Source organism: Hippoglossus stenolepis, chromosome 5 (assembly GCF_022539355.2).
Source record: "Hippoglossus stenolepis isolate QCI-W04-F060 chromosome 5, HSTE1.2, whole genome shotgun sequence".
NCBI classification, from domain to species: Eukaryota; Metazoa; Chordata; class Actinopteri; order Pleuronectiformes; family Pleuronectidae; genus Hippoglossus; species Hippoglossus stenolepis.
Window position 1 is genome coordinate 23,633,541 of NC_061487.1, and position 26,794 is coordinate 23,660,334.

Here is a 26,794-nt window from a genome sequence, read left to right on the forward strand (position 1 = left end):
GGAATGACCTACTTCAGAAATTTAGAAAGGAAAAATCAGTCTCTTCTTTCAAAGGATTCAGATTTTCTTTTTTTTTTTAATCATAAGCCTTTCAATTCATTTAGAGTTTATATTATAATTACAGCTGTAGGTTCATCTGATTCCAAGTCTTTTACTGTTATTCTGTTTGGTGTCATCAGTAACACCAGTGTTTTCCCAAAAATTATTACCCAATGAGAATATTTTTACACCCTGGCATCCCAATTTTTAAGAATGTCAAATACACATAAGTGTGTTTTTTTAAAGAAATTGCTTGTAATAAATAACTTTCAAGCCATTTTCGCTCATCCTCTCTCATATGTCCTAACTCCGTGTTGCTCTGACCTTTGTAGAGAAAGTGAACGTCGTCAGGTAGAGTCTGGTACTCGGGGGGGAAGTACGGTCCTTTGTGTTCCAGGAACTTCCATTTCAGCCCATCTTCATACTTTTCTTCCTCCCACCTGATGGAAGCAGAGTGATGAATAAAATGAGGATGAATCTGACAGAGTGAAAATTGCTCCTCTCTGGTCCCCAGTAGTTTGTTTAGTTTGATTGTGATTGTGCAAGTGTGTCTGTGTGTATAAGAACTTGTACTTCAATCTTTGTGAGGACATTTTTGAAATTCAGGTCGAGGAAGTAGAGATGTGTCGTCCATCTTTATATACAGTCCATGGATTTAATGTTCAGGTTTGAATTAGGTTTCATTGTGAGGGCTAAGGTTTGGGTAAGGACTTATAATGTCAATGAATATCTTCACAAAGACAGAAGCTGTGTGTATAAGTTAGATACAAGATGAAAAAGAAGCATTTTAAAACCATCTCCAGCGACTCTGCTCCTCCTCTTCTTTCTTTTTGATCTTCAGCAGTTTTGCGTCTTCAGCCTGCTCCTTTGTCCTCTTAGGTTTCTTGGAGACTGGGTGCTCTCCTTCCTCCTTCTTTACACCCTGTGCCGAGAAGAATACACCGAAATGTAAATTTAAAAAGGCTCCCACCGTGAACCTCGTGTCCAAAATACCTCAAATAGTGGGAGTATTATTGATGGAGACTGATCACCACAGGGGAAAACCCATTTTTACCTCTTCCGTCCTCTTCTTTGACTTCTTTTTCTGAGTTTCTCCGTCACGTTCGTCGTCCGGCCCATGTTGCCTTTTTTTCCCCTTGGAGCTGAAGTTACCAAGAGACGGAGAGAATACACATTTCTTACACAAATCATCCCCCCCCCCGCAAAAAAAGGAAACACCTATAAAATGCTGCTTTGTTAACCATAACCTAATATTAAGAAAAGCCTACATGTAAAGACTTCTGTAATTTCAGGCCGGTAGCCATCTTAGATGCCAGGTCACACTTACGTAGGTTTTGCAGCGGGATGTGAGGGACCTTCCATGTGCTCTTCTTTAATTCTTTTCCTTTTCAACCCTTTCTTCTTCGCGGCAAAGTCCTCGTCCTCTGGCTCCTCTTTCACCAAATCGCTGAACCACAACAAAAAAAGAGTCAGCATACAGAATTCAAATTTGTAATGACCTTATAATCTTAGCACTAGCTAATACTTTTTTTTTTTATTATCTCTTTCCAATCTGAAGCCAGTCTGATTTGTGGCCACATAGAGTTATAGTTTTATACTGGATGAGGCTTTAGTTCAAATACTTGCCCTTCTTAAAATCCAGTTCACACAAAGAAAGCAATGTTTTTAATCTCAATTTAATTAAAATTGAAACAGATTTTTAAACCCTCCCTATTTGACCCTGATCCTAACTGCTGTTTTTTCCTCTATTGTGTCTCGTAAATCTCACTTGAAATGTTGATTTTCAATCACCCTGTCTTAACATGCTAATAACGAGGCAGAAGCGTTCACTGCTGCCTGCCACACCACTGCCTCAAGTGTTGGGACAAAATTAGCCTGTCATGCAGAATAAAGGTTTTCTTGTGGTCACTGACCACAATAAATCACACATAATGATGGGAATTCTTTAAAACAGTAATGATAATGCCATAATTATAGCAATTAGACAAGAAAAACAAATTACATCTGAAAGCTTGGATTTCCCTGCAGAGTGAGGAATTGGTGGGTGGGATTGGGCCTAATTAAGAAATCAACTAATTACAGTCACCGCTGCTGATAAATATCAGTGGTCCCCTTTACTTCAGATCACATTCAGTGAAGGGAGAACTGCAGGAAAGCACATAACTGTTTTGTTTTCTTGTTACTGGGATGATACGTGTCATAACTAAACCTTTTAGCTGTGGGAAGGCAAATGCATCCTGGTCCACGTCTGAAGGACCACCTACTCAGCTGACATCCTCTGACCCACTACAGTTTCAGAATGAACCAAACATATGTTTACAGTTCTGAGTGTTTCCCATATAATTACGTGTGTCTCCCTACAATATTCACACTGACTCGCACACATTGATCTTTCTATTTATTTCAAATGAGTAAAATGGTATTTCATCGTAAAGCTGCGCACATTGATTCATTCAGCCTCTCCTGACTCTGCTCTCTTCTCGTCACACTGACACGATTATGAAGAGAAAGGCTGAACATGCATTGAGGACGTGTTTGAGTGGTCTGGGACAGATGTGGCCACGTTCTTTTAGATGTGTGAATGGCACGTATATGCATCCTGGGCCACATCTGAAGCACCGCCCACTGTGCTGACCTCCTGACCCACTACAGCATCATAATGAACTGAAAGTATTTCTACACCTCTCAGTGTTTCCAATACATTAAATTATTTGTTGCAGCTACTACAACATCTAAACCGACCGCCAGATATTGATTTAGTATTTATTTCAAGTGTTTTTATACTTCTCAGTGACCCGGCTCTGCTCTCTCGACACACACACACACAAAGACAACGGACACAACTGTTTACTCAAACTGGCAAAAAAACAAAACAAATTTTCTCTCCACTAAGAGAAATGACGTACACAAGTATTTGCATATATAGCGGAGAGGTCAGATCCGATCACAAGTGCTCACTGGAGGAGACACGTTCAGGAGGCGATGTTATACCAGGTGTGAACACACTTACTCCGAGCTGTCCACATGTGATCAAATCTCTCAGGACAGATGTTACCACCAGGTTTGAACGGAGCATTCAGATTATTTTTGACAGGTTTTTTGCGACAGGAGTCAAGATTAGTAGGAATGGTGATTTTTCATTCACTGAAAAAACGATGACATTTTTTCTGAAGTCTGGAGAATATTATTTGCATGCTGAGGCAAATCTGTAGCACAAGGCTTCATTTATAATGGTGTGTTGTGACAGATTTTACCTTTATCATAAAACTGCAGCTCCGGCCATTTGGATATTTCACTTTTTGCAATTTCAATAATATTATAATTAATTGTTGAGCGCTGACTGACCTTTACATCATGTTCATCATTTTTTTGACATTTATCCAAAAACCCTTCTGCCGAGTATTATTTCTTCTTCCAGCAAATCCTCACAGGAGATTCTGCACAGTCAGTGCATGAGTGACTACACTTACACAAAAATCCAATCACACTGTCATTCCATACTCCGGTTCTCATGACATCCTTCATGTAGTCATCATACTGACAATACAAAACTATTCGTGTAAGGGTTCGGAGAGAATCTGCCTGTGTGTTTCAGGACATTCAGTTTGAAATAAAATATATAATATATATTACAATATAGAAAAAACTGTGATGGAGCAAGTTTTCCACAAATTATTGAACTTTGCACTGTGTGTTAAAAAGTTTTGAGCTCCTGTACAGTTCTATACAAATGCATTGCTGTAAACTTGCTCAAATTAATGCTGAGATTTGCCACTTTCATGCAGTACCTATCACCACAGAGCAAGGAAAACACAAAACACGCAAATACTTGACTGGACTGGAAGACTGTATATCAGAGTATTTTTCTTTAATAGTCAATTCAGGAGAATATTGGCCAAATATAGACAATTATTAAACTGGTTCCATCAAGTTCACTTTGTATAAATCTGTGTGTGTCATCCCCCGTCAGAGATGGAAAGTTTTTTTTATGTGAGAAGTAAATGCAGAAACTCAACTGCTTTCCATCAGCTGTCACAGCATGTCCCAATCACCGTTATCCCTTAGAAAATTACTGACATACCTATATTCTTAACCTTCACGGTCGACAAACTACAAAAGCCTTTTTTATATCCACAATGAATTACGTGTATAGAAGAAGACAATTTCTATCATTCCCCGTGTTATTTTGTTATTTTCACATTGTAAGTGAGGTTCAGCTGTTCAGCTCTTCTACTCAATGTGAAGATATAAGAAAAAAAAAGCATGTGTAGAAATGGTCATGTTATTTTCGTACAGACCGAATGCACCACTGAGCAAAATCCATAAAAAGCTATAAGAAGGAGAGTGGGTCACTGCGTCCATTGACATTTACAGTCAGTGGTTCTAACAGCCTTATGTTTCTTCCTTAACTCTGCTGCCGTAACTTTCTCCCCTGCATGAAACCCACTCAACTATCACAGTTGCCACCTGAGCCTTTTCTGAGGGGGAAAGAAAAAAAAACCCCTGAAGGGAAACATTAAAAGCCTGAATTTGACAAAAATAGTTTTTCAACAGACATCTCCTTTAAAATGTCACTCATTGTTTTGGGCTGGGCTGAGTCTGCATCTGGGAAACAATCCATTAGCAACTGTATAGAAACACTGCTGTGAGACAGATTTGACTCAGCACGCCTTCGGCCAAAGTCTGCCATCCTGGCTACGCCCTGCTGAGCATCCAACTACTCAAGCCGTGCATTCTCATTTATTACTTTTCTGACAAGCCGCAGATATTTGTCTTCAGTGCAGAGGAAAATTAAAAGCATAAAATGGGAAACGGCTTTTTTTCCATAGCCCATGAACATCAAAACACAAGGATTATTTTCCATCACCTCGGGAGGGAAGAGGAGAGAAAGAGGAGTAAGAATTGTGAAAAATAAGACTTCCGGCACAAGTATTTCGTCAGTATATTATTCAGTCTATTGAAATAAAGACTTCATCCCTACCTGAGACCGTTGGCTGACTCCTGGGACTCTTTCTTAGGTGTTCTGACCTGAGGAGAGAACATGCATTTAAAGCTTAATAAAACATAAAGTCAGTCATAAAGTAGTCTGCAAACATTCATTTAACCAAAACAGGTCATATCATGTCTCTTTGTGTCTAGATTTATACACTGATGTTAAATCTTTAACTGGATAATGTATTGTTTTTTTGATAAACATCTTTCATCTGAGGGCCTCAGAGGGTGAGATCATAATCAACTATAATGGATCAGTCTATCTAGAAGATATTAATCAATTTTGACATCAATCATCAAGCAAAAATACAAAACCTTGACCATTTCCAGCTTCTACCATGTGAGAATCTGCTGTTTTACACTGTTTGATACACGTGTCTAACTTTTTTGGACTGCTGAGATGTCACCATGGGGATTTTTCACCATCTTCTGAAATTTTTTAAGACAACAACTTTGTATTCATCGACCGACTGTAAATAATTAACTTTCAGATCAACTTTAGATAAAAACAGGAATGGGAGGCAATGCAAGGATTATTAAATGAAGTCATGGTATCAGATGAATTGCGTTACCATTTAAACGTTGTCATCAAAACACTGCCCTAAAATAATTACTTCCAAAAGCCTTGATATTGAAATGCATATACGCAAACTGGTCTTGAGGATTTCAACAGCTGCTAGAACAAGCTGATGCACATGCTCGGGCTGTGTCAGTGTGAGCTGAGGTTAGCAGGTGACAGGGGCTGGAAATTTCAGCCTGGTATCTGATATGCTGCTTCCAGAGAGGGCACAGAGTTATGGAGGGACTCTCGTGACCATGACGCTGAATTTCCATTGACGTAATTGTGACACAGGTCAAATTTTAGCCGGATGAAAAGCTTGATATTAGCACCTGACTGATAAATTGGTTGACCAATAATAACAGCTGATGTGAGCCCTTTACAAACATATCGGTGTCAGTGTTTGTTTGCGGATGTGCACAAATAAGAAATCTGTCATTTTACAGAATGAACAACGCATATATATTATTATTAAATTTGTATTTAATTCATTTAACTTCTATCTATATTTGGTTGTATTTGCATTTTATTTTGTAAATTATAGTTATTTATAATAAAGCTTAGGGTTAAACCAAATTTTCTGCAGTTATGTGTCTTTATCGAAAAGTTTGATAAATACATCTTAGGAATTATTGCACAATTTAAAAAAATATATATATATACACACACACATCAATTATTTTTTTACTCCCTAATATTGGCATCAGTCCCCAAAAGATGCATATCGTCTATTCAATATAGAGCAAAGAGAAGAAAATGTGATTTACCTTCTTAGACTTTCCATTATCGGTTTTCTCTGCAGATTTATTTGGCTTTGTGCTGCTCGTCAGGTTGTGGAGATGGGAATGAGATGACAATGAGAGAAAGAGAAAAAGGCTTGTTAGCGATGCAGTATTTGTAACACATGAGCAGTCAGGGAAAATAGTACAAGTGCAAGAAATAATCAATTTTCCATATAACTGTGACTTGACTGAAAGGGCCCCTAAGAGACAGAGACTCAGAGTCTGAGCTGCACTTTTCAAGTGAGAGCATATTAAGCTGATGTTAGATTCCAGACTCTGCCTGGTTAGCATCGTTCTACTTTCTGACAACGCTATAAAATGACAGCGATCAGACAAGCAGTGTCCCAGAGGATCCCCCAACGGCTTTGAACATGGTTCTTTTCAATTTGACCTTTCCAGACTTCAGGGCTTAGCTGTATCCTCAGCTAAGTTTTTTTTTTTTTTTATAATCCAAATTTTGAACATCTGACTATGGCTTTTTTACAGTTAAGGCAGGAGGCACTTTTTCTTTGAGAGGAAAATTAATTCCATGAGTCTTACAGCAGAGGATGATAAGCTGATCCTTAATCAGTAATTCAGTCAGTGTGCTGTGAAATAACACAAGGCTGTCACAGAGAGCGGCCTGCTCTGCTGCCAGCAGTGCTTACAGGTGTCTATTCATCTCTCTGCTCTCATCAATTACACAAGCCAATGACAGATCGCTCTGCATTCATTTGTCTCTTCACATACGCACGGCAATAAACGCATCAAATATCAAGGTAAATTAATTTATTCATATGAAGATGGAGTACCTACTGTACTCAGTGAAATTAATGCGTGCACTTGATGCCACCGGCCTCCTCGACAGCCGGCGCAGCAAAAGTAACCCCTTGTTGTGTCCGTCCTGCAGTTTCACACATTTTCTGACATATTGCCCCCCCGCTCTCGTCTGATTTATCACCACTATGGGGTTTTTTTTTTAATCCAGATGAATTTATCAGGGTCCCACTCTCCTGGACAGGTTTTTCTGGACAATTCAGGACATCAATTAGTAGAAATATGTCAAATAATTTAAGGGTGGGTCTAGTATTGACACTTTTTTAAAAATGATGCAAGGTTGATGATTAAGTGTCTCAGTCGCAGGTGGTGGCTACATCCATCACTGGTAACTGTACAATAAAGTCGTTTGATTTGTTTTGTTCCTTGAATGAGTTGAACACTTCATTAAATCGTGGCAGTCATTCAAATAATCACTTATATGCAGGTCCCTCAAATGAACTTTAAAGTTGGAACAGAAAATGACTATGCTCTACCGCTATAAATATTTCAACATGCAGTACATTACATTATCAGGTTAAATGAAATGTGTGAATTATTGTCAAAGCCTTGATTAACAGGTTTGTTGTTACATAAAACCCCAGTAGCCTTTTGTCGCAGGAGTTCTGGGAGAGGGCAGTACTGTTATACTGCCCAGCTTCTTACAAAGACTGCGTCAAACTAAATAAGCTCTGAACTTTACGGAGGCAATCTATGTAAATAGATACAATATTCACACAGCCCCCTCCCCCCAACCCAAAATTTTTTTCTGTGGGAACAGGAAAGTGCTTTGAGATAACGCAAAAGTAACGCAAGGTAACACAAAAGTATTGTGAGGTAACACAAAGGTAATCCTCATAAAGATCTCACTGACGCTTCGATGGCTCCGAAAAAAATCAATTTTCTCTGTGCAAAGACCAGTTTGGATGTGTCCTGCGTTGATGGTGAACAGATGTGGACTGTGGTGCACTGAGGTCACATATACAGTTAGTGACACACACACACACACACACACACACACACACACACACACACACACACACACACACCTGTCTTTGATCGTTTCTTTGATCTTGTCTTTGATCGTGTCTCCACCGGCTCCAGGGCTTTCTTCGTCACTCAGCCTCTTCAGTTTCGGAGCCCTGTGTTTGGGCTTCCCGTCTCCTTTAGCCTCCTTCTCTATCCCCATCTCTCACGCGGGACCTTTAGCGGAGCACAGTGAAAACCAACCGGTCATTTACGGTTTAAAAAAAAAAAAGAATCAGGGTTCACGGTATCAGACGTGTCCACCGCCCTGGAGTGATTTAGCGTTAGCATTGAAGCTAATTGGCTAATTGCAATCTCCATTTCGCGTTAGCTTGTCTGGGAAAGTAAACATGATAACATGGCCGCCGGGTAAAACTCAACAGCATCACTCAGCTCACTCACCGGGTTTAATGTCGGCGGGTTTTCAGTTGTTTTCCGAGTAATAGACAAACTTCTGCGGCTGTGAACAAGGCGAGACGTCGCACTGTGAACTTGCTTTAACGCGCAATGACGTTATTCCAAGTTGAGCTGTGATTGGCCGAGGTCTCCAGGTTGCCAGGTTTCAGAGGTGTTGCGGGGAATTACGTCACTTCCGGTCATTTGACCTCCCGACGACCTTTCATGTCCCGTGTTGTGTTCATGTGTCGCGGAAATTATTGGTTGTTGTCTATCAAAATTCACTCACATGGCTAATATGATAAAACTAGTTATTAAATCCATCGATCAATAAACAAAATGTTATATGTATAGTTCATATTCACAAATTACAATGATGCAACATCCACTATATCCTTAACTGAGGGATCCCTCTCCTGGGACGGACAGACGTTCAAGTGTAGCACAGCACAACAACAAAATAACAATATTTACAACATTCATGTGAAAAGACAGTGTCTAACATAATCAATGATAATCAATAATCAATCAATATCAATGTTTATATTATTTATAAAAGGAAAATGGCTGGCAGAGTTGAAGGCAGCAGCCATCACAATTATAATGAGATTAGAGTAATTTAATTAATTGTTTATGTCTTTGTTTAATTCAATGCTGAACGGGTTTGGATACAAATTATCCACCAATAGTGTTAAAAATATATTTTTAAAATCAATTTCCATAGAATAATGTCACTGTCTTTAACATGGGCTTTTTATTTCCTGCTTTTAATGTTTGCTATTGATTCCCACATGTTTCTGAGTTTGTTCCGTGTTTTAACCTGTTTGCTGTGTTTTAGTATGTTTTTGTGTTATTTGTCCCTATTTATATTTATATATGAAGCTTTTTATTTCATGTTTGCCCGTCTTGACCAGGACTCGCTGGCAGATGAGGGTTTATATTTCAATAGGGTGTTCCTGTTTCAACAAAGAATACATGAATAAAACTAAATAAATGTTTTGTAACTAGGTTGGATGAGGCATCTTGTCATTGACTAACAAAACCTGTACCATTTTTACTTTGTCTTGCATTGTACCGTAGTATTGCTTGGAGAAAACTAAATGTATTGTGAACTGCATGTAGGCTATAAAGGTTATATATATATGATGATAAAAACAGTGTCAGGAGCAGAGATGGTTTGACAGCTGATAAATAATGTAATAAAAGCAGTCAAGCACTGGTGCTGCAAAGTTGCACTCAACAGGGGTCAAACAAGAAAATCTGCCACAGTGACATTAGCCTGACTCCTGATTTACCTCTTGCGATGAATTTGTGTCACTCCAGTCTCTTGGTTTGTGTTATGGAAGCATCATCACATCCCAACTTCAGGTCTGCAGTATTTGTTCTCACTTTATCTGCCCTTTGTAGAGAGAAATATTGTCTGTCTTTTTACCTTGGATGAAGTGGAAGAGTGCTGTATGCGGAATCATTAATGCATGGCATGTGCCCATGGAAGCCCACTAACATGAACTGCTGAAGGTTGTCAGTGCAGTTCTTTTCTTACCAGAGTCTTCTCTATCCCCAAAGGCAAGAATAGGACATGTGAAAACGGCCAATAATAAGTCACAGAGAGAAATGTACAGTGGCTTAAGATGATGTGGAGCAAGTGTTGCGATACGGCACCTTTACCAAAACCTTAGCTGCTATAAAAACTAATGAATTTTTTTAATCAAATAACAATATTTACCACAAGCTGCTCAACCATTTTACTATATATGCACACACAAGGTTTTTTCGAAATAAATGGGACAAATCAAATATGGTAGTGAATAATTGAATAATTCACAAAATACTAACAAAAGGCAATCTCCAATAAGGAGATCAGCTGTAACAAAATGTATAGTCTACCCTTATTTACAAAAGCAAACTTATTTACCCGAACAAACTTTTTGGGAGTATACCAGTAAAAGAAAAACAGTGCTTCAAATTACTGCATTATTAAGAAATATGTATTTATTTCACATTTACTATTGTAATATTTAAATAAATATCTGTTTTTAATTGTGTGATTAAAATCATATTGAGGATATAATATTGACTATCAGTCAGTAGAATAGTTTTGGACCTTGACAAATTACTAAAACAGTTTTATTTAATTGATGAATTGTTGTTATTTATTTTACCTCATGAGCTTAAATCCTAGAAAGATTTAAACATGGTTTTAATTCTTCAGATCAGTGACACTTCCTCGTGTTTAACGTGTTGCCATGGCAGCTGCGCTATCTCTTTAAGAGGCAACCCGGAAGTGGTTTCCTTCCTGTGTGACCTGGTCACAGGTTCAAGGCGGAAAGCGGAGCTCCCTCCCAGCGATGACATCCCTCCCTGTCATCTGGGCCTTCCGCAGCGGAGTGAGGTGCTGGCGACACCGGGTTCTCCTCAAAGTGTCTCCGGGGACCCTTCGCTGGTACTCGTCCCCGAATCGCAGCGGTGTCTCGGGCATGGAGGAGATCCTGGCGAGAGTCGTGGCACCGTTACCCACATACGAGACCAGAGACAAGACGCCACCGCCCCCCGAGTCCCACAGCCTGGACTTCATGCACTTCTACAAGAGCCTGGACAAGGAGGACCGACCGGGTCTCCTCGCCCGGCTGTCCCGGGACTTCGGCGTGGACCACCGGGGCGTTTCGGAGCTGGCCGCCAAGCTGCAGGACTCTCAGCTGCGGGACCTGGCGACCGTGTTGCAGGTGGAGGACCGGCTCCGGTACAGCCTGACCCCCCGGTACAGGCAGCTGCTCAATCACATAAGCAGGGTGGAGGGGGGTGTGAAGTTCCTGGTGGATCTACGCGCCGATGTGCTGGAGACACTCGCATCCAAGTCCAGCGAGAGCGCGCACATCAAGGTAAAGAAGGCCATTGTTTACATTGTCTACGGGTGCGCGTATGGGCCAAAAGGCGCGTTTGGCTATTTGGCCCTTTTTATAGCTGGGCCTGATTTAGTGTTTTAACCTGCACAGTGAGCAGCTGCACGTACACACCCCTCATGTTGCCCCCATCACATGGCTCACATTTCAGCACAGCTCGACCTTTGCTCCAGTTCACCTCCTGAAGGAAACTGCACCGAATACATATGATGTTTTTCCATTTCCTCAAAGTTAAGAAGGCTTTTTTGCAAACAAGTCAGACCGAGCTTGTCACTTTCAAGCCCCATTTCAGTGCTTTCTTCATATTTTCCTTGCACAGATCACACGACAGTGCAGCTGCCTTCCACTTGTCTTGAAAACCTCCTTGTGTTGAAATAGACCCTGTAACAACAAGGTGAAAGAGATGCATATAAATCAACCGTGTAATTAATATATTGAATGAATCTCTTGAAGACAAAGTGAAAATATAATTGAAAAGAAAGGACATTTTCCCCATCACACACACTTATGCAGATCTCCTGCTGTTTGACCCCTTAACGCCACATTGTTTGGCAACTTCTTCCTCTTCAGAAAACCCAGCTTTCCAGTCTCATTTACCTCATCGCTCGATCATTCACCTTCAGTCAGATGTAATTACAGTGTTCAGCTCAGTTCAGCACCGAGATGAGGCAGTTTTCCATGCACTCTGAAATAAGACTGGAATAATTATTCAGGTGGCAATCTTGCTGTCATGTTAATTCCAGGCACTTAGTTTGTCCAGGAATTCAAATGAACAGTCCCATGTAACACACTCACTTCTCTTTCTGCAGTCAAGTGTCTATGGCCTGGGTTCGTCCGCTGAAAAGGTACAAGAAATATACCATAGATGTGTAATAACACATTGTCACTAATTCAGTGCACACATGGGTTAATGTAACAGGTTAACTCTTTTGATAACATAGTTGATTAAGTATTAGGTCTATAATGTGTCAGAAATTAGGAAATTATTAGGAATGACCTTTTTCAACTAACAGCACTAAAAAGGTCTGATGATTGATTTAATATTATGATATTAAATTGCTTGTTTTTCACGTGCAACAGCACTAAAACCTCTAGATAGTCAGATTACTAACATATCAATGGACTCATTGATTCAGCTTTTACAGGTGTAATCCGAGTTTGTATTATAATTAATATTATAACCCTAACACAATTATTGACTTTAATAATAAAAAAAGCTTGAATAAGGACACAGCTGTATTTAAGTTTTTATTTCACAAGTCACAATAGTGTGAGGCAGCTGTCTAATTCATTAGTGATGCTATTTAAATTCTTTCAGTGCAATTCCAGCCGTGTTTAAGTTAATATCTGCCATTCAAACCCAGTGTGTCTTGAATTCGTAATGATGGCTCTGTATCCCTACGAGATGGACTCACACCGAGTTGACATGAAACTGCAATTATACATCGACCCGTGGCTTTAAAAGCCTTTTGTGCTGGTGGATTTCTTGTTGTGCCTCTGGCCTCCAGCAGCTCTGTTATTGACACTGGAACCAGAGAGCTCCTTTAGTGTACAGACGACGGTGACTATTCACCATCAAGAAAGATGCTTGAGTTTTGTGTTAGGACAAAACAAAACACACTTAGCTTCACGGTGGCCGAATCTGAAACGCACTGCATTTAAGATAGATGCCATGTTGTGTCCACTTTTCTCAATCACACAAAATGAAAGGCACATTGCTGTGGTGAGATGCTTTTATCAACATATACAATACGTGTGCCATTAAATGCTGAGAAGGACAAACAAACGCTACCCTGAAGTTCTTGATAATGAAGTGAAAAAGTTTTTTTTGTGAGTCTTTAGGTTTGTTTGAGTTTAAAGCCTTTGTGCCTTTGACATCATATTATCAAATGTAATGGCTGTTAAGTAATATGAATCACATTCACCAGAGGTCGTCTACTCTCCGGCTCAATGTGTATTTTATTCCTGCTGAGATGTGGTTCTGATGCATTTATTGTCAATAACTCAGCCCCACTGGGAGCTTTTGTTGCCTAAAAAGGTCTGAGCCACCTACAGACTCACTCGCACTCAGTAACCACCTTGGTTCTGGGGGTGCACAGCAAGATTTGCTTGTTGTCAATGCTAGAATTGATTGCGCCAAAAATGAGAAAAGGTCACAGGGAAATATGAAGCTCTTAGTACTTGTATAGATGTGCATAGCAAAGGGGAAAAAACTGACAATCCCAAAAAAATGCATATAATCAAAGTAGCACTGAATCATTGATGGGGGGGAAAAAAACACAATCTAAAATTACTCAAGTCTGGAATTTGCAAAGGCTGCAATTACCCTGGTTCTTGCAAGCGTGTCACTTTGAATTCTACGCTAGATTAGTCTCTCGTGGTTGGATAATAGTTTTTTTGATGTCGCTCCTCACTCCTTCTACCTGCAGGCCTTTCATTCCCAGCTCACCTGTCCACAAATGGAGTGGATGAAAGATTTAACGACAAATCAAAGATGTCATTTGGAGTTGGCTCGCTGGGGATTACACAAAGTATCACAGCGGCTATGTTCCCGCCACAGATAGACTCCCAGCTGACAAGTGGCGTGCAGCCCACTGGGGTAGAGGTGTTGGCGCTGCCTGAGGCTGACCTGTAAACACTTTGGCAGCCGGTGGTCGTTTGGCCCTGGATAGACGGACTGTTCCATCCAGGCACTGCAGTGTCTGTCGCTCCGTATAATCACACACTACACAGCTTGTCTTTGTAGCAGAGGCTGCATCCGCGCCTCGATGCATCGATACTGCTCCAGAGTCAAAAAGCTTCATTCTCTTTCTAATGGAGTGCAGGATTTTCTTCTTCCCCCTTCCCTTTCTTCTCTTTCCTAACCCGAGGCTTTAAATGCGAGACCCTATCATTTCAAAAGACTTCATCTTCTGCTGGGGTCAACGGAGTACACGACTCACCTTCTTTTTGTGTGGGTGAGAATTGGCGATACCCAAGTGAGCGGCTGCCCTCTCACAGGTTGTTGATGCACTGCGTTTCCCACAGAAATGCCAGACTGGGATTATTTTTCCATTATAGATTATTTAACCTCTGGGGGCCTCGTGAAGTCTGAGGAACATAAATACACATTTATATATATATATATCCATCGCAGCCTTTTTATATTCTAATCTTTATTTCTGCAGCTGAATAATGTGAAGTCTGATGAATATATGTGGAGAGTCTTGATAGTTAATCTCAAGAGAATCTCACCCGGCATCTCTTATAACCCCCATTGTGTTTGAGCTTGTTTGCATTAGCCGTTATTATGACTGACGACTGGGCATTAAAGGCAGCCGGAGGTGAAATCATCCCACGGAGCCGCCAATATGAGCCGCGTTCGTGTGTCTGAGTGCGTTTACGTGCGTGCACCACGTGCGCTTGTTTCGTGTGTTTGCAAGAGATTTGCTGTAAATGAAGTCTGACCTTTGCAGGGAGACAGACCTGCTTTGAAATGGCAAGTTATTTATTGAAGTGACTTCCCTACACCCATCGCAAGCTCTAACAAATCACTGCTCATAATGTGAAAACATTCAAACAGCATTTCAGACTCTCAGGGGAACACACACACTCTGTAAGTGTGTGAGATATGGGTATGGGATTTTTCATACAGAAAAACCTGAACAACATTGCTGTCAGGTGATACAATAAGCGTGTGAGGAATATGTGCTTATCCAGTTCTTTTAATAGTCATAAAAAACGTATATTTCTAGAGAATACTTTTATCGTGCTTTGTCTGTATAAGGTATAAAATAAAGAGAGCAACTTCGACACTTTGCTCGTGTTTTGGAGACGTTCACATTTCACACAGGACTCAGAAAACTTACTGTAGCAGATATTATTCTTTTTCTTTTCCATCATGTGCTTATGAGATTTACTTGCACACCAGTGTTTTGGTTACACAGAATAAAACAGGACCCTATACCATCATAAAAAACAAATGCAAGATTCAACTTTCACTCTCCCCAATGTCTCTGGCTGCTGAGTTGTCGGGTCGAGGGAAAGAGTGTGGTGGATTTTGTTTTGAACTTACTTCTGAACTCTCACCTTTTCTCTCTCTCTCCCAGGACCTGAATGGAACGTTGAAGAGTTTGCTGTCTGAGTGGTTCTCTGTGGGTCTGCTCCGACTGGAGAGAATCACCTGGCTGTCCCCCTGCGAGATCCTGCAGAAGATCAGCCAGTGAGACATTCATGCACCCAAACAAACTGTGCTTCTCTTCTCTGTTTCTGTCCTGCTCTCATTTCATTGTAATCTTTGCTTACATAAAAATTGTACAGCATGAAAATACACCATTTGCCTTATTTCTTTTCAGATTCAGCTTTACTTATCACATCTGTAATACACATTACACAATACATGGGAGCTAAATGCAGTCCTACAGAGATCGGGACACAGGTCACATCTAAAAACAACATATATATGTATTTTGAGGGTCAAATTTGCCACATTGTCATTGTAAAGTACACGTTTAAGGGCAAGTAAAGCTTGACAGCTCAGTGAACAGTCAAATAAAATCTGAAACTAACAGTCAGTTCTGTCAGGTATGAGGCGGTGCACCCCATGAGGAACTGGACCGACCTGAAGCGCAGAGTGGGGCCGTACCGCCGCTGCTATGCATTCACCCACGCCGCCATGCCCGGAGAGCCCCTGGTGGTTCTACACGTGGCCCTCACCGAAGATATTTCTGACAACATTCAGGTGAGAGGCTCCTGTACGGCTGCAGGCTGGTGTGATGGTGTTTGTCTAACTTTAAGAGTTAAACATCTGGGATTTGCTGCCTTGTTCCTCCTCCTCTCTGCTGACAAATGCATCACTGCTGTGTGGAAAACAAAACCTTTAAAACTACTTATCCCCGTGGGAGCGACCTCTGCAGAGCTCACTTCCTGTTATTGAAGGTTGTGTACTGTGGAGAAAAAGGAGTTTTGACAGCAGTGAAATTTGAGAGTATTTCAAGCTGTGATAAAGTAAATCTCTGAAAAATTTGAAAGAGACTCGTGTCCAGACTCGAGTTCTCCCGACCAGAACCCACTCGTATCTGAATGAGCTGTCTCTGTTTCTTTCTCAGAGTATCGTCCGTGAGTTCGCCACCCTCGATTCCGAGGAGGACGTCAACAAGATAAACGCGGCCGTCTTCTACTCCATCTCCTCCACCCAGGCCGGCCTGCAGGGCGTCGAGCTGGGCAACTACCTCATCAAGAGGGTAGTGCGAGAACTGCAGGTGGGTGTGGGAAGAACTCAGAATGTAATGTAGGTGCACGTCACGCAAAAACAAAACAACAAAATGTTAGAAAAATATGGAATTTTGGCAAATGCTGATACCATTATTATGGTGTAAAAATTACTCATACTGATATTTTACAGTTTAACCCTAAACTTTTAATATAAACAACTATAAATAAAAAAGAAAACACAAATACAGCCAAATATCTGGAAAATAAACACACATTCCTTTGTGTATAGTGTGAACATGAGGTGTATCTTTTCTGATATGTTTGTGAAAAGCTCTCACACCTAGTTGCTGCTAACATTTGTGTCTTTTAGCACCTGTATTCAGAAAGTATTAATCAATACTCAATATGGGAACTGGAGAAATCATCACATTTTGAATGATGGTGATTGTTTTCGCATCATTTTTCACACCAGAGCTCTAATGTGCAAACCTCAACCAGACCCTAAATCGTCCCCATGACAAAATGGTGCCTGGGCAGGGAAACACTAAATCACATTTTTCAGTCCTCAGAACACAGACACATCCGGTATTAAACAGAATATAATGCACACAACTGAAGAAACTAAGCAGAATCAATGCAACATGCTTTTTAAACACAATTTCTCTTTATATTGACATAATAAACCGTGTATAAAATGCTTTTATTCTTTCACTTTTATTTCAAAGGAAACTACTTTTCTATTTTAAAATGCAGTAATGATTAATTGTTTGAATGGGAGTAAACAGGAGAATAAGAGAAAGAGCTTGAGGTGAGAGAAGAGGCAACATCTGTTATCTGGAAACAATAACCCTCGGGTGTTATCAGCAGAGCCTTTAACCATCCTGTCCCATAACGGCGAGATAATAACGACACATCATGACGGTGCACATGACACGAGCACTGATACAGCTGTTATCTCCTGCAGAGCTACTCACCTGCCTCCTTAAGGTGCGGTATCAGAAAGTGTTCTTTGTCTAAAGATGCTCCAAATGCTGAATTCAATTAAAAGGGCCCGAGCCTCCAGGTGAAGTCCAGCTGGCACGGCATCGTTCCTGTGAAGTAGAGCTGTGACAGGCAAGATTTGGGGTTTGATTGCTTTTCAGAAGTTTTTTATTTTTTATTTTATTTTAGTCTCGATGCTGATATCATAAATCTCCCACTTGTTTTACCACTTGCATGAACGCATACACACACACAAACAGAGCAAGGAGAAAAGCCAGTAATGAAATGTCATCCATCCCTCTCAATGAGCGCGGGAGCCCTTCATGTCGGGCCACTCCAGCTCGCACTTGTTAAATGATTGGAACGCTGAATGGAAAAAATCAAAAGCCACTCTGCCCAACAGAAGGGAAACGGCTCTTTGTAGTGAATCCTCGTAAAAATCAGGAGCTGTAAGCCGCCTCCTCTTTGGTTATTTATACAACCCGACTGTTTTGATCACTGCGAGCTTTTCACTTATTGGTGTTTTTATTAACGGCGACTCGCGATTTGGGGAAATCAGCAGATATTGTTTTGCGCTTTCATTTTCAGCATTAGGGGCCGTTTGTGTCAGAGGTCGGAAAACAACAGTATTGTTGCTGATGTGGAAAGTTGTCCTCATCAAGAAGTCCATTGGATTCTTATGCCAACATCATCTTGAAAATAAATGAATTAGACTTTTTAATGTTTCTGTAGTGAGCTGCAAAGGCACAGCTACAAATCAGTGACACTGAGACACATTATAGGTTTTCAGAAAAATGAGATCCCATAGCGATCTGATCCCTCTGTCCAGCTAACGATACGTCAAAAGGTTCAAAATGTCAAACAAAAAATATGAATAATAAAAAGAAAAAAATAGAAGAATGGAAGGAGATGGCAGCCATCGGTGACGCAGAATTATTGTTTGCTTCTTTTTCGGTTGGTCCTCACTTCATCCAAAGGTGGATGGTGGTTGAATAACATGAGGAGTAAGGAGAGAACTGCTTCATGTGATTACCGGCTAATTGCTGCTAGCTGCTGGTACCTCGCTGGTTTGGAACAATTGTGTGGTTGTCTTGACGATGAACTTTCATTTATACTTGTGTTCACTGTGGTTACACTTTCCAATTCATTCTGACTATACCTGCTGAGGTTACAAACACACAATGTGTCATTCTGCCATCATGATATGTTAATGGGGGTTTAAGGTCAGAGTTGGGGTCTTAAGAACCGTCTCTAACACTCCACAGTCTACACTGCACTTCCCCTAAGAAACACACCCGCGGTGCCAAGACTGAACTTAATTGGAGACACAGTTGTCGAGAAAATCAAAGCACAGACAGTGAGTGGACGCTTAATCAAAAGCGGCGTGAGCGCATCTATTTTTTACGGCCCCAGTGGGAATCGAACCCCTGACCCCAGCAGTGTAAGTGCATATCTCTGCCCTCGAGGTTACACAAAAGAACCACTAACAGTCTTGTATTCTGCAGAGGGCCTGTCTCTCTGACATAAAGGTGAAGAGAGGAGCGCAGCCACAGAGGACTCACTATGATGATGGATAGATGATAGAATGGAAAAAGAAAAGGTCATAGTTGTGATTTAAGGTGAGGGGGAGCAGGTCTGGCTTGTCTTTGTAGATTAGACCCTGGAGCGCAATTCTGGCTCCGCTCCTCCTTTTTTCTGCTTATCCTCCCCTGTTTCTTTTTTTCACCTCCCCACTGCCTTCCATCCTTTTTTTTTTCCACCGCCGTCTTTTCTCTGTCAATCCTGTCCACTCTCGACATGCAAACACGCAATGATCTAAATGTGGAGGTTGGGAGTGTGGAAGGTGAGATCATGATACAGCGCAGTGAGAAGAAAACACACAAGGAGAGAGCCAGCAGGACGCGGAAAGTGAGAAGTCTGGATTCTTGAAAGTGAACGGACAGTGAAATCAAGGGGGAAGAAAGGAAAACAGTGTTGCAGAGGGAGGCAGACAGACGGCGACGTGTCCCTCCAGGGGTTGTCTGACACTTCCACTTTCATCTGTAGCCTTTTATTCTTCTGCCTGCCACATCGCTCCATCACTTATCAAACCAGACGCAGGAGCGCGAAGACGGGCCGAGTGTGAGAGGCGAGTGTTATTCTGACGAAAGGAGAGGGGAGTGGGATGGAAGAGAACGCGTGAGATGGATGGGTGCGTGCGGTGGGTGGGGTGGGGGTGTCTAGACGTGGAAGAGGCACGGGAAGAGGAGAGGGAGGGACGGAGGAGGAGGATAGAATAAGAGGGAGGGGAGGAGAAAGGCCATCGTCCATCTCCATCAGCAGAGAAGGATCATGGAGCGATGGAAGTGATTTGTAATTCTGACCCTGTCTGAGGCCCAAACAGCAGCCTGAGTGAAAACAAGAAATATCAATGTGTTTCGTGTTTTAATGCCGAGGTTGAGCGTTCGTCTCCCTGGATTCCATCATAACAAAAGTGATTCTCTCTGCGTTGTAGTGAGGATCAAATCTCTGCTGCCTCTATCTCTCGTTTGTTTGTTTGTTTTCATCTTAAGTCCTTATATCTTATAATGTCTCTGATAGAGGTCATTCTTCTATTCTTCTGTTTCAAAATGGGGGACGGAAAAAAAGAAACTTCTTCACCCTGAAAGAGTTTAATTATTCATCAAACAGTCCGATAGATGTAGGGCAGTTTTTACATTTTGGGCTTTTGTAACACATTAGAGCAAAGGAAATCTGAAAAAGCATAATACAGTTTGTCTCTCTTAGGGGTTAAATCTACTTTCCTGTCTCCTCATGTCTTCCAGAGCGAGTTCCCTCACATGGCCCAGTTCTCCAGCCTGTCACCCATCCCAGGCTTCTCCTCCTGGCTCCAAGGCCTCCTCAGCCAGTACAGAAAGGAAGGCCGGGGCTCGGACCTCCTCTCTGAGCAGGAGTGGAAGGAGGTGGAGCAGGCCACGGACTCCTCCCCGGGGACCCAGACCGTCGACGCCCTCCGAAAGCTGATCGGCACCAGTGAATGGATGCGCTCGGAGCGGCTGTCCAGTGTCCTGGAGCCCGTCCTGATGCGTCTCTGTGCCTGGTACCTCTACGGGGAGAAAAGGCGAGGCTACGCCCTCAACCCGGTGGCCAACTTTCACCTGCAAAACGGCGCCACCATGTGGCGACTGAACTGGCGCGCCGACACCAGCCCCAGGGGTGTGGCGAACTCCTGCGGCATCATGGTGAACTATCGCTACTTCCTGAAGGAGACGCCTAAGAACAGCTCTGTGTACCTGCAGAACAAGAGCATCATGGCGTCAGATCAGGTTCTGGGACTCGTTTCCCAATATCAGAAGAACAGCAAACTGTGAGAGAGAGAGACGAGGAGACGCCCATAAACAGATTAGCACTTGATATCACAATCTTAATATCACATTCTGAAAATCTTTATTTTGTTTAATTTGTCTTTGATATTTAATTTTAAAAAAAAAAGCTCCGGTAGCTCCATTAAATGAACTTTAGCTGATGTTGTTTTGGATTTGAAATCAGACCATTTGTCACATTACGTTTCTTATCCCATCTTCTGTATTTAGTACATAGGTTTTATTTTCTGCCTCATTGCGTTTCTGGCAGAAGGTGTTTGATATTGTGCGAGTGTTTCCCAGGCTGAGAGACCGGAGCTAATGAAGCAGGAGGCGTCTATCGATGCCTTTTCTATGTTCCTGGATAACTGCATGTGATGGTGGAGCAGGAGCAATGAGCGAGAGCAGCTACTGGAATAAATGATGTTTAGAGTCTTTCATCAGGCCGACGCACTGTAAACATGGTGAAGAATGGGAGAGGTTTGAATTTAGATTTTGTTGTTGTTGCTTAGTTTGGGGATTATTTAAACCTGCTGACTGGAAATATTATTTCATATTAAATAACTGTCAACAAAACAGACTCTTTTTCCTGTTGTGTTTAATCACGGCTCGTACTTTACAGTCGACTGTGCTTGCTCTGATCTGCAGGTCGGACCCTCCTGGTGCTCAGGTGTATTTCTGATCCTTTAACACACACACACACACACACACACAGACACACACAAAGATGAACCTCTCCAGAGAACCACTGCTGATGTTCTAACTACTCTGTACAGGTGCCAAGCAGGGCTCATATCAGCCCACACCCCATTGTTGTGAAATAATATATCACAGCAAGTTGACTGTGAAATTACATTTTATCTCTCAGGAGAGCCAACCTTTCTTTTCATTTTTTTCACACTGTCTCTACCCTTCCCCCCCTGTTATCTGCCTGGTGCTGCTCTGTGTCCTAGAAACTAATGGACTGAGAAATAAAGTTAAAGTACAAGGCTAGATTGATGGTGTTCACTTGTGAGGAAGGGGGGGAGGAGAATAAAGAAGCATAAAAAGGACAGTTGTTTAAAGGATGCCCTTGAGAGACAGCGCCGGTGTCTCCAGAGATATTGGAAACAATAAGGGACCCAATGCCTCTCTGTGCACCGATGTGCGCGGCGGACACGTTGAAGAGCGACGCTGTCACGCCGTCTCACAATGGAGAAGGATGAACGCCGTGGTATCTGTTGCCATGGAAGCAGCGGCGGCGACATGCTCCACACTTTGTGCTGGCAGCTGGAGCTTGTTTTGAGACACCTCTGCCCAGGTCTTACCAATCCCACTGACCACAGAGCAGCTCAAAGTCCAGAAGTTTTTAATTATAGATTCTTAATGTATTATGTCCCCCAGTGAAAGAAACACTTTTTCCTTTTTTTTCCCAAAGTAGTGCTGGTATTTCCCATGGGGCTGCGAAGACAAATTGCTCACATGGCAAACCGTTAACAGCACTGAGATCTGATTTATGGACACATCGGGTGCCGCTAAATGAAATGATTCAAACCTCTGCATGCAATGGAGACTTTTGTGGATGAGTCAATTGCTGCACTGTATCTGATGGGGAAGGCTTTTAATTGTTTTAAAGGTGCCGACAGTAAAAGTGCTAATCGTGTCCACTCTTCATGTGCTTAATGGAGGTAATTTGATAAGCGCTGCTCAAATGAATGGTGTCTGAACATGTAATTACTTGAAGTCTCATTGCAACAAAGGCGGAGTGTGACACTTTAAAACATCTGTGATCAAGTTGCAGTGAAATTAGATTTCTACGTTAGTTTTTCCCGTGGACAAATGCAGCTGCGAGTATTCCGATCACTGACAATTTCCACAGTGGCGCCGTGTGTGCTTAGGCCAGTCCTCATTTGTATCTAATCTTGCGGTTGATTGCAGTTTTGTCACATTTCCAGTCCAGCACACGTTGATAATGGATTCACAGCCAAGTTCAATATTGTACAGCTCTGTTTTCTGACACGTCTCAGAGCCAATACTTAACAAAAAGCAGCAGAAGACCTAATTACAATTGATTAGAGACTGTCTGCTGTGGAAATTCACGTCTCATCTAAAAATAAGTCAGTAACTCAGATAGTTCTTCTATCTATTTTTTTTTTTTTTCATCTAAAAAAGACGGGGCAGTGCATGTGTGCGGGGGGGGAAGTGGTGCATTTCACTCCTGGTGCCTCGTTCAGAGGAAATTGCCTTACAAATGAAGCTAATCAATTTTTTACAGTGGCCGGAAAAGTCAGAGAGTGGTGGCTGTGGCATTTTTCATGATCTAATTCAGGGGGGGGCGTTCGGCCTCTGGGACTCAGAGACTGAGAGATACAAAAAAAATCTCATGACATCTGTGGTAAAAGAGAAAGAGACTAACGTTGTCTTCAGGGTGTTTTTATTTTCTGTCTTTCAGGTCACGATGAACACAACCAGCACATCGTTGCTTTATGAAGTTTATGTCTTTGCTGACAAGTATTATGGCAACTGTCAAGAAATGATGTGCTGCTCTTTTGATAAACACGTGTTGTTGAAGCAGAAGACAAACCAGTGTGGCTAGTTTGTAAAGACGTGTTATTACCGCTCTAAACATGGAGCTAAACTAGAGGAGTTGGAAAAATGTTCTTGCATGAAGTTAATATTCTTTGTTGGAGTTTCTGTGCCCAACAGACCCCATTCTGACAGAGGCAATGTTACGCAGGTTTTGCTGTAAGCGAGCTAATAGCAACAAAGCTGAAACCTCCGCCAGAGGGAGAACTGTGTCTTGTTGCGTCTGCAGTGCTGCAAGAACCAAACAAATTCTAAAAGAAAGAACAGTTTTTCTATCTGGCCCATAACAGATATTACAAAAAACACAAAATTACACATTTTGGATCATGGGATCACTGCTGAGTTTCGTATCACAGAGGAATTACAATCTTTGCAAGTTACACGTTGCATCTTCCCACTCGGCAAAGAACAAAATCCTGCAATGACGACCGAACATGCTGGTGAGTTTGCAAAAAACCCCTTCAGGCATTTGCAGAGAAGTTTCCGGATATGAAAAGTAAACAAAATGAACTGAACCTATTTGTGATGGTTGACGTGACACAGCATCGAGCTGCAGAGCAATGACGAGCTCAAAGCTCACACAACAATCCTCCCTCTGCTCCAGCTCTAAAAACTGTATGTACGTCCTGAGGATATTCTGCTCTGAGGAAACATGCACTGACGTTTGCATCTGCTCCAGAAGACCTCCTGCTGTGAACAGTTTCGAAATACACAAGATTCAGTTGTCTGAGGTATAAACTTCATTTCTCTTTATAGTTTTAAGAGACAATGACAGGAAGTAATGCTGGATTGTGTCACTGATACATTTCGATATGTAGAACTTTATAATAAAGTAGAATGTATTTAAAGAAACAATGACTGACCACTGAATGGGGCACCACATGACCCTGTATCAGTTAATTGAAATATTATATTTGTTTATGTTTCCAAATCCCAACTCAAATATCAATAAATTCCTATTGGTGCACAGAACTACATGACATCACCATCTCTCTCCAAAGGAGCCCCGCCTACTTCATAACCAGAGGAGAAACCACATGGAGAAAACAAGACACAGAGAAATCTCACACTTTAAAAATGAGCAAAACCCCCAAAGCTCCTACAAAACAAGAGCTCGAAGGCCTTTCATTGGCCGTCACACAACCTATATCTTCTGTTTTTTTAAGGGAGCCATCTCAGTTTGAACAATGTGTCCTGTGGAATTTTACAGGCAGCCGCATTTCATTGTAACGTCCAACTAACTGCTGACATTTGAGGGAAATCAATGCGTCCCACTTTTTTCAGCTTGAGTCGTTATTTTTTTTTTACGCTGAGGACTTTTACACACAACCTGTAAATGTCATTGTGGGGTCTATTCACTATTTGCAGCTGAGGGATGATGTGATTTTTTTGTTGTAACTAAGAAGGAGACGGGAGAGAAAACATATTTACCTGCAGACCACTGACTTCCCTGCGTGTGTGTGTGTGTGTGTGTGTGTGTGTGTGTGTGTGTGTGTGTGTGTGGGGAGAGTTCATCCAAGTGTGTTCATCCATTCTTCCTTGTTGCTGTTGCTGGCCCTCCTTCATGCTTCACACCTCACATCATCACCATTCTCCCCCTTCTCTACCCCCTGGTAACCCCACCACTGCATCCAAGCCCCCGGTCGGTCTACAAAGGGCTTACGAGCAATCAGGGCACACACACACACACACACACACACACACACATTCCACACGTGCATGGTGACACACTCACTGCCTTGTGAGTATGCCCATATTTTGCAAGCTGCAACCTTTAGAGGGCAGCAGAGTTACATTCACTGACAGTAAAAACCCTGTTTGTCTGATGTGATGGCCGACACCGTCTTTCTCTAACTTTTCTAACCCACCATAATCTCTCTCTCTATCTCTCTCTTCTTTCACACCTTCTTCTCACATCTCCTCCTTTTCTCTCCGTGCTGTCAATCCTCTGAGCTCCCCCCCACCACCAGCCTCCCCCTGCCCCTTTGTCACAGTTGCAGAGTGAGTTGGAGATTGACAGATCTGCTGTGTCTGGTTAGAGGTGGTAATTAAAACTCATTTGGCCTGCTGATGGCATTTTCTGCCCCCCCCCCAAACTTCATTCACTGCAATTAGTCAGTATTAGTTGACCTGACGTCTTGTATCAGACTGGGTTATTGAATGTAAAAGAGGTAAACAGGCAGAGGCAGCTACTCTAGGTTTGATACAGGTGCCAGACAGATTGGAAATGAGAATGTAAAAACACACAAACACACACACACTTTGTCCATTGTTGCTTCCCTGAAAAAGTCGAACAGACGTTAAACACCAGGATGCAGATCTGCGTACGTCACACACAGGCTCTGCTGCTATGAGCTCATTGATCGATTAAACGCTCTGAGGCCCAAAGGTGATGATCGCTTGCAAATCACTCTTCATTTGTCTTTTCCTGTGTTCATCTTTTGCCCTCGAAGTCTGGGCCACCTGGAAAACACCTTACACTGTCTCTCTGTGTGTGTGTGTGTGTGTGTGCGTGCGTGTGTGTTGATTTGAAATTACCTCCCACCGTGCATGACCCCAGTTTCTCAAACTTTCGACAGTTGTGGAACAAACCAGATGTTGAGAAATTCAGCGACGCAGATGTTCTGACACACATTGTTCGTACCTGTTCTCTTGCATCAAGTATCATCATTATTTCTCCGAGTAGAAAAACCTCTGTTACAGGCAAAAGCTGCACAGCATGACATTTGCAACCAACAAACAGTGGTTGATGTAATTGTTGTAAAACCACTTGTTTATTGAAATCTATGCCATTATGCTATTATGCATGAATTGAATCTCGCAATACAACCAGAGCAGCAGCTACTCCATGTAGACGCATATGCAGAAATTAATACAAGAGATTAGCTGATCCACATTAAAGGGGTCACTCCACAGACTTTGCATTACAATGTTGGGCAGGGGCACACACAGGTGACATGTTCCCATTGTTTAAAAGCTAATGTCACCTAAGATGGACGATGTGTCTCCTCTACCTGCCACTGGGTGCTGCCATCTTGCATCTGTGACATAATTTGAAGCCATTTGCTAACATGGTAGAGGCAGGTTTGGAGACAGCCACCAGAGGGGGATAAAGGTGATTGGGCTTCACTCTTGAGGAGCTGTCATGTCGTCCATATCTATAATCAGGCTGTGACACAAACAGCCAGCAACTCAGGGGAAACATTCAAACCCAAAAGGTCCCTC

General features: G+C 42.0%; 2 protein-coding genes across 3 annotated transcripts in view; one reads left to right on the top strand and one right to left on the bottom strand.

Moving 5' to 3' along the window:
* zgc:173742 (DNA topoisomerase I, mitochondrial) overlaps positions 1–8,771 on the bottom strand; it is a 25,499-nt gene extending 16,728 nt beyond the window's left edge. Inside the window, exons 1-8 of the mRNA XM_035157206.2 lie at positions 8,596–8,771; positions 8,217–8,370; positions 6,358–6,409; positions 5,021–5,067; positions 1,367–1,486; positions 1,094–1,181; positions 834–961; positions 364–479 (exon numbers count right to left, since the gene is read on the bottom strand). Coding sequence (XP_035013097.1) covers positions 364–479; positions 834–961; positions 1,094–1,181; positions 1,367–1,486; positions 5,021–5,067; positions 6,358–6,409; positions 8,217–8,356 — 691 coding nt within the window. The 5' untranslated portion in view covers positions 8,357–8,370; positions 8,596–8,771. The remainder of the gene's footprint in view (positions 1–363; positions 480–833; positions 962–1,093; positions 1,182–1,366; positions 1,487–5,020; positions 5,068–6,357; positions 6,410–8,216; positions 8,371–8,595) is intronic.
* A 2,110-nt stretch (positions 8,772–10,881) lies between these two features.
* mlycd (malonyl-CoA decarboxylase) lies at positions 10,882–21,584 on the top strand. 2 transcript variants are annotated; one of them, XM_047339836.1, is made up of 6 exons: positions 10,882–11,468; positions 12,299–12,334; positions 15,578–15,690; positions 16,053–16,209; positions 16,577–16,729; positions 20,468–21,584. In XM_047339836.1, exons 1-6 carry the CDS (start codon positions 10,938–10,940, stop codon positions 21,011–21,013), a joined length of 1,536 nt encoding a protein of 511 aa, XP_047195792.1. In that variant the 5' UTR covers positions 10,882–10,937; the 3' UTR covers positions 21,014–21,584. The 2 variants fall into 2 exon arrangements, with proteins under 2 accessions (XP_047195792.1, XP_035012269.1); XM_035156378.2 differs by lacking the exon at positions 12,299–12,334.
* Positions 21,585–26,794: the final 5,210 nt, after the last annotated feature.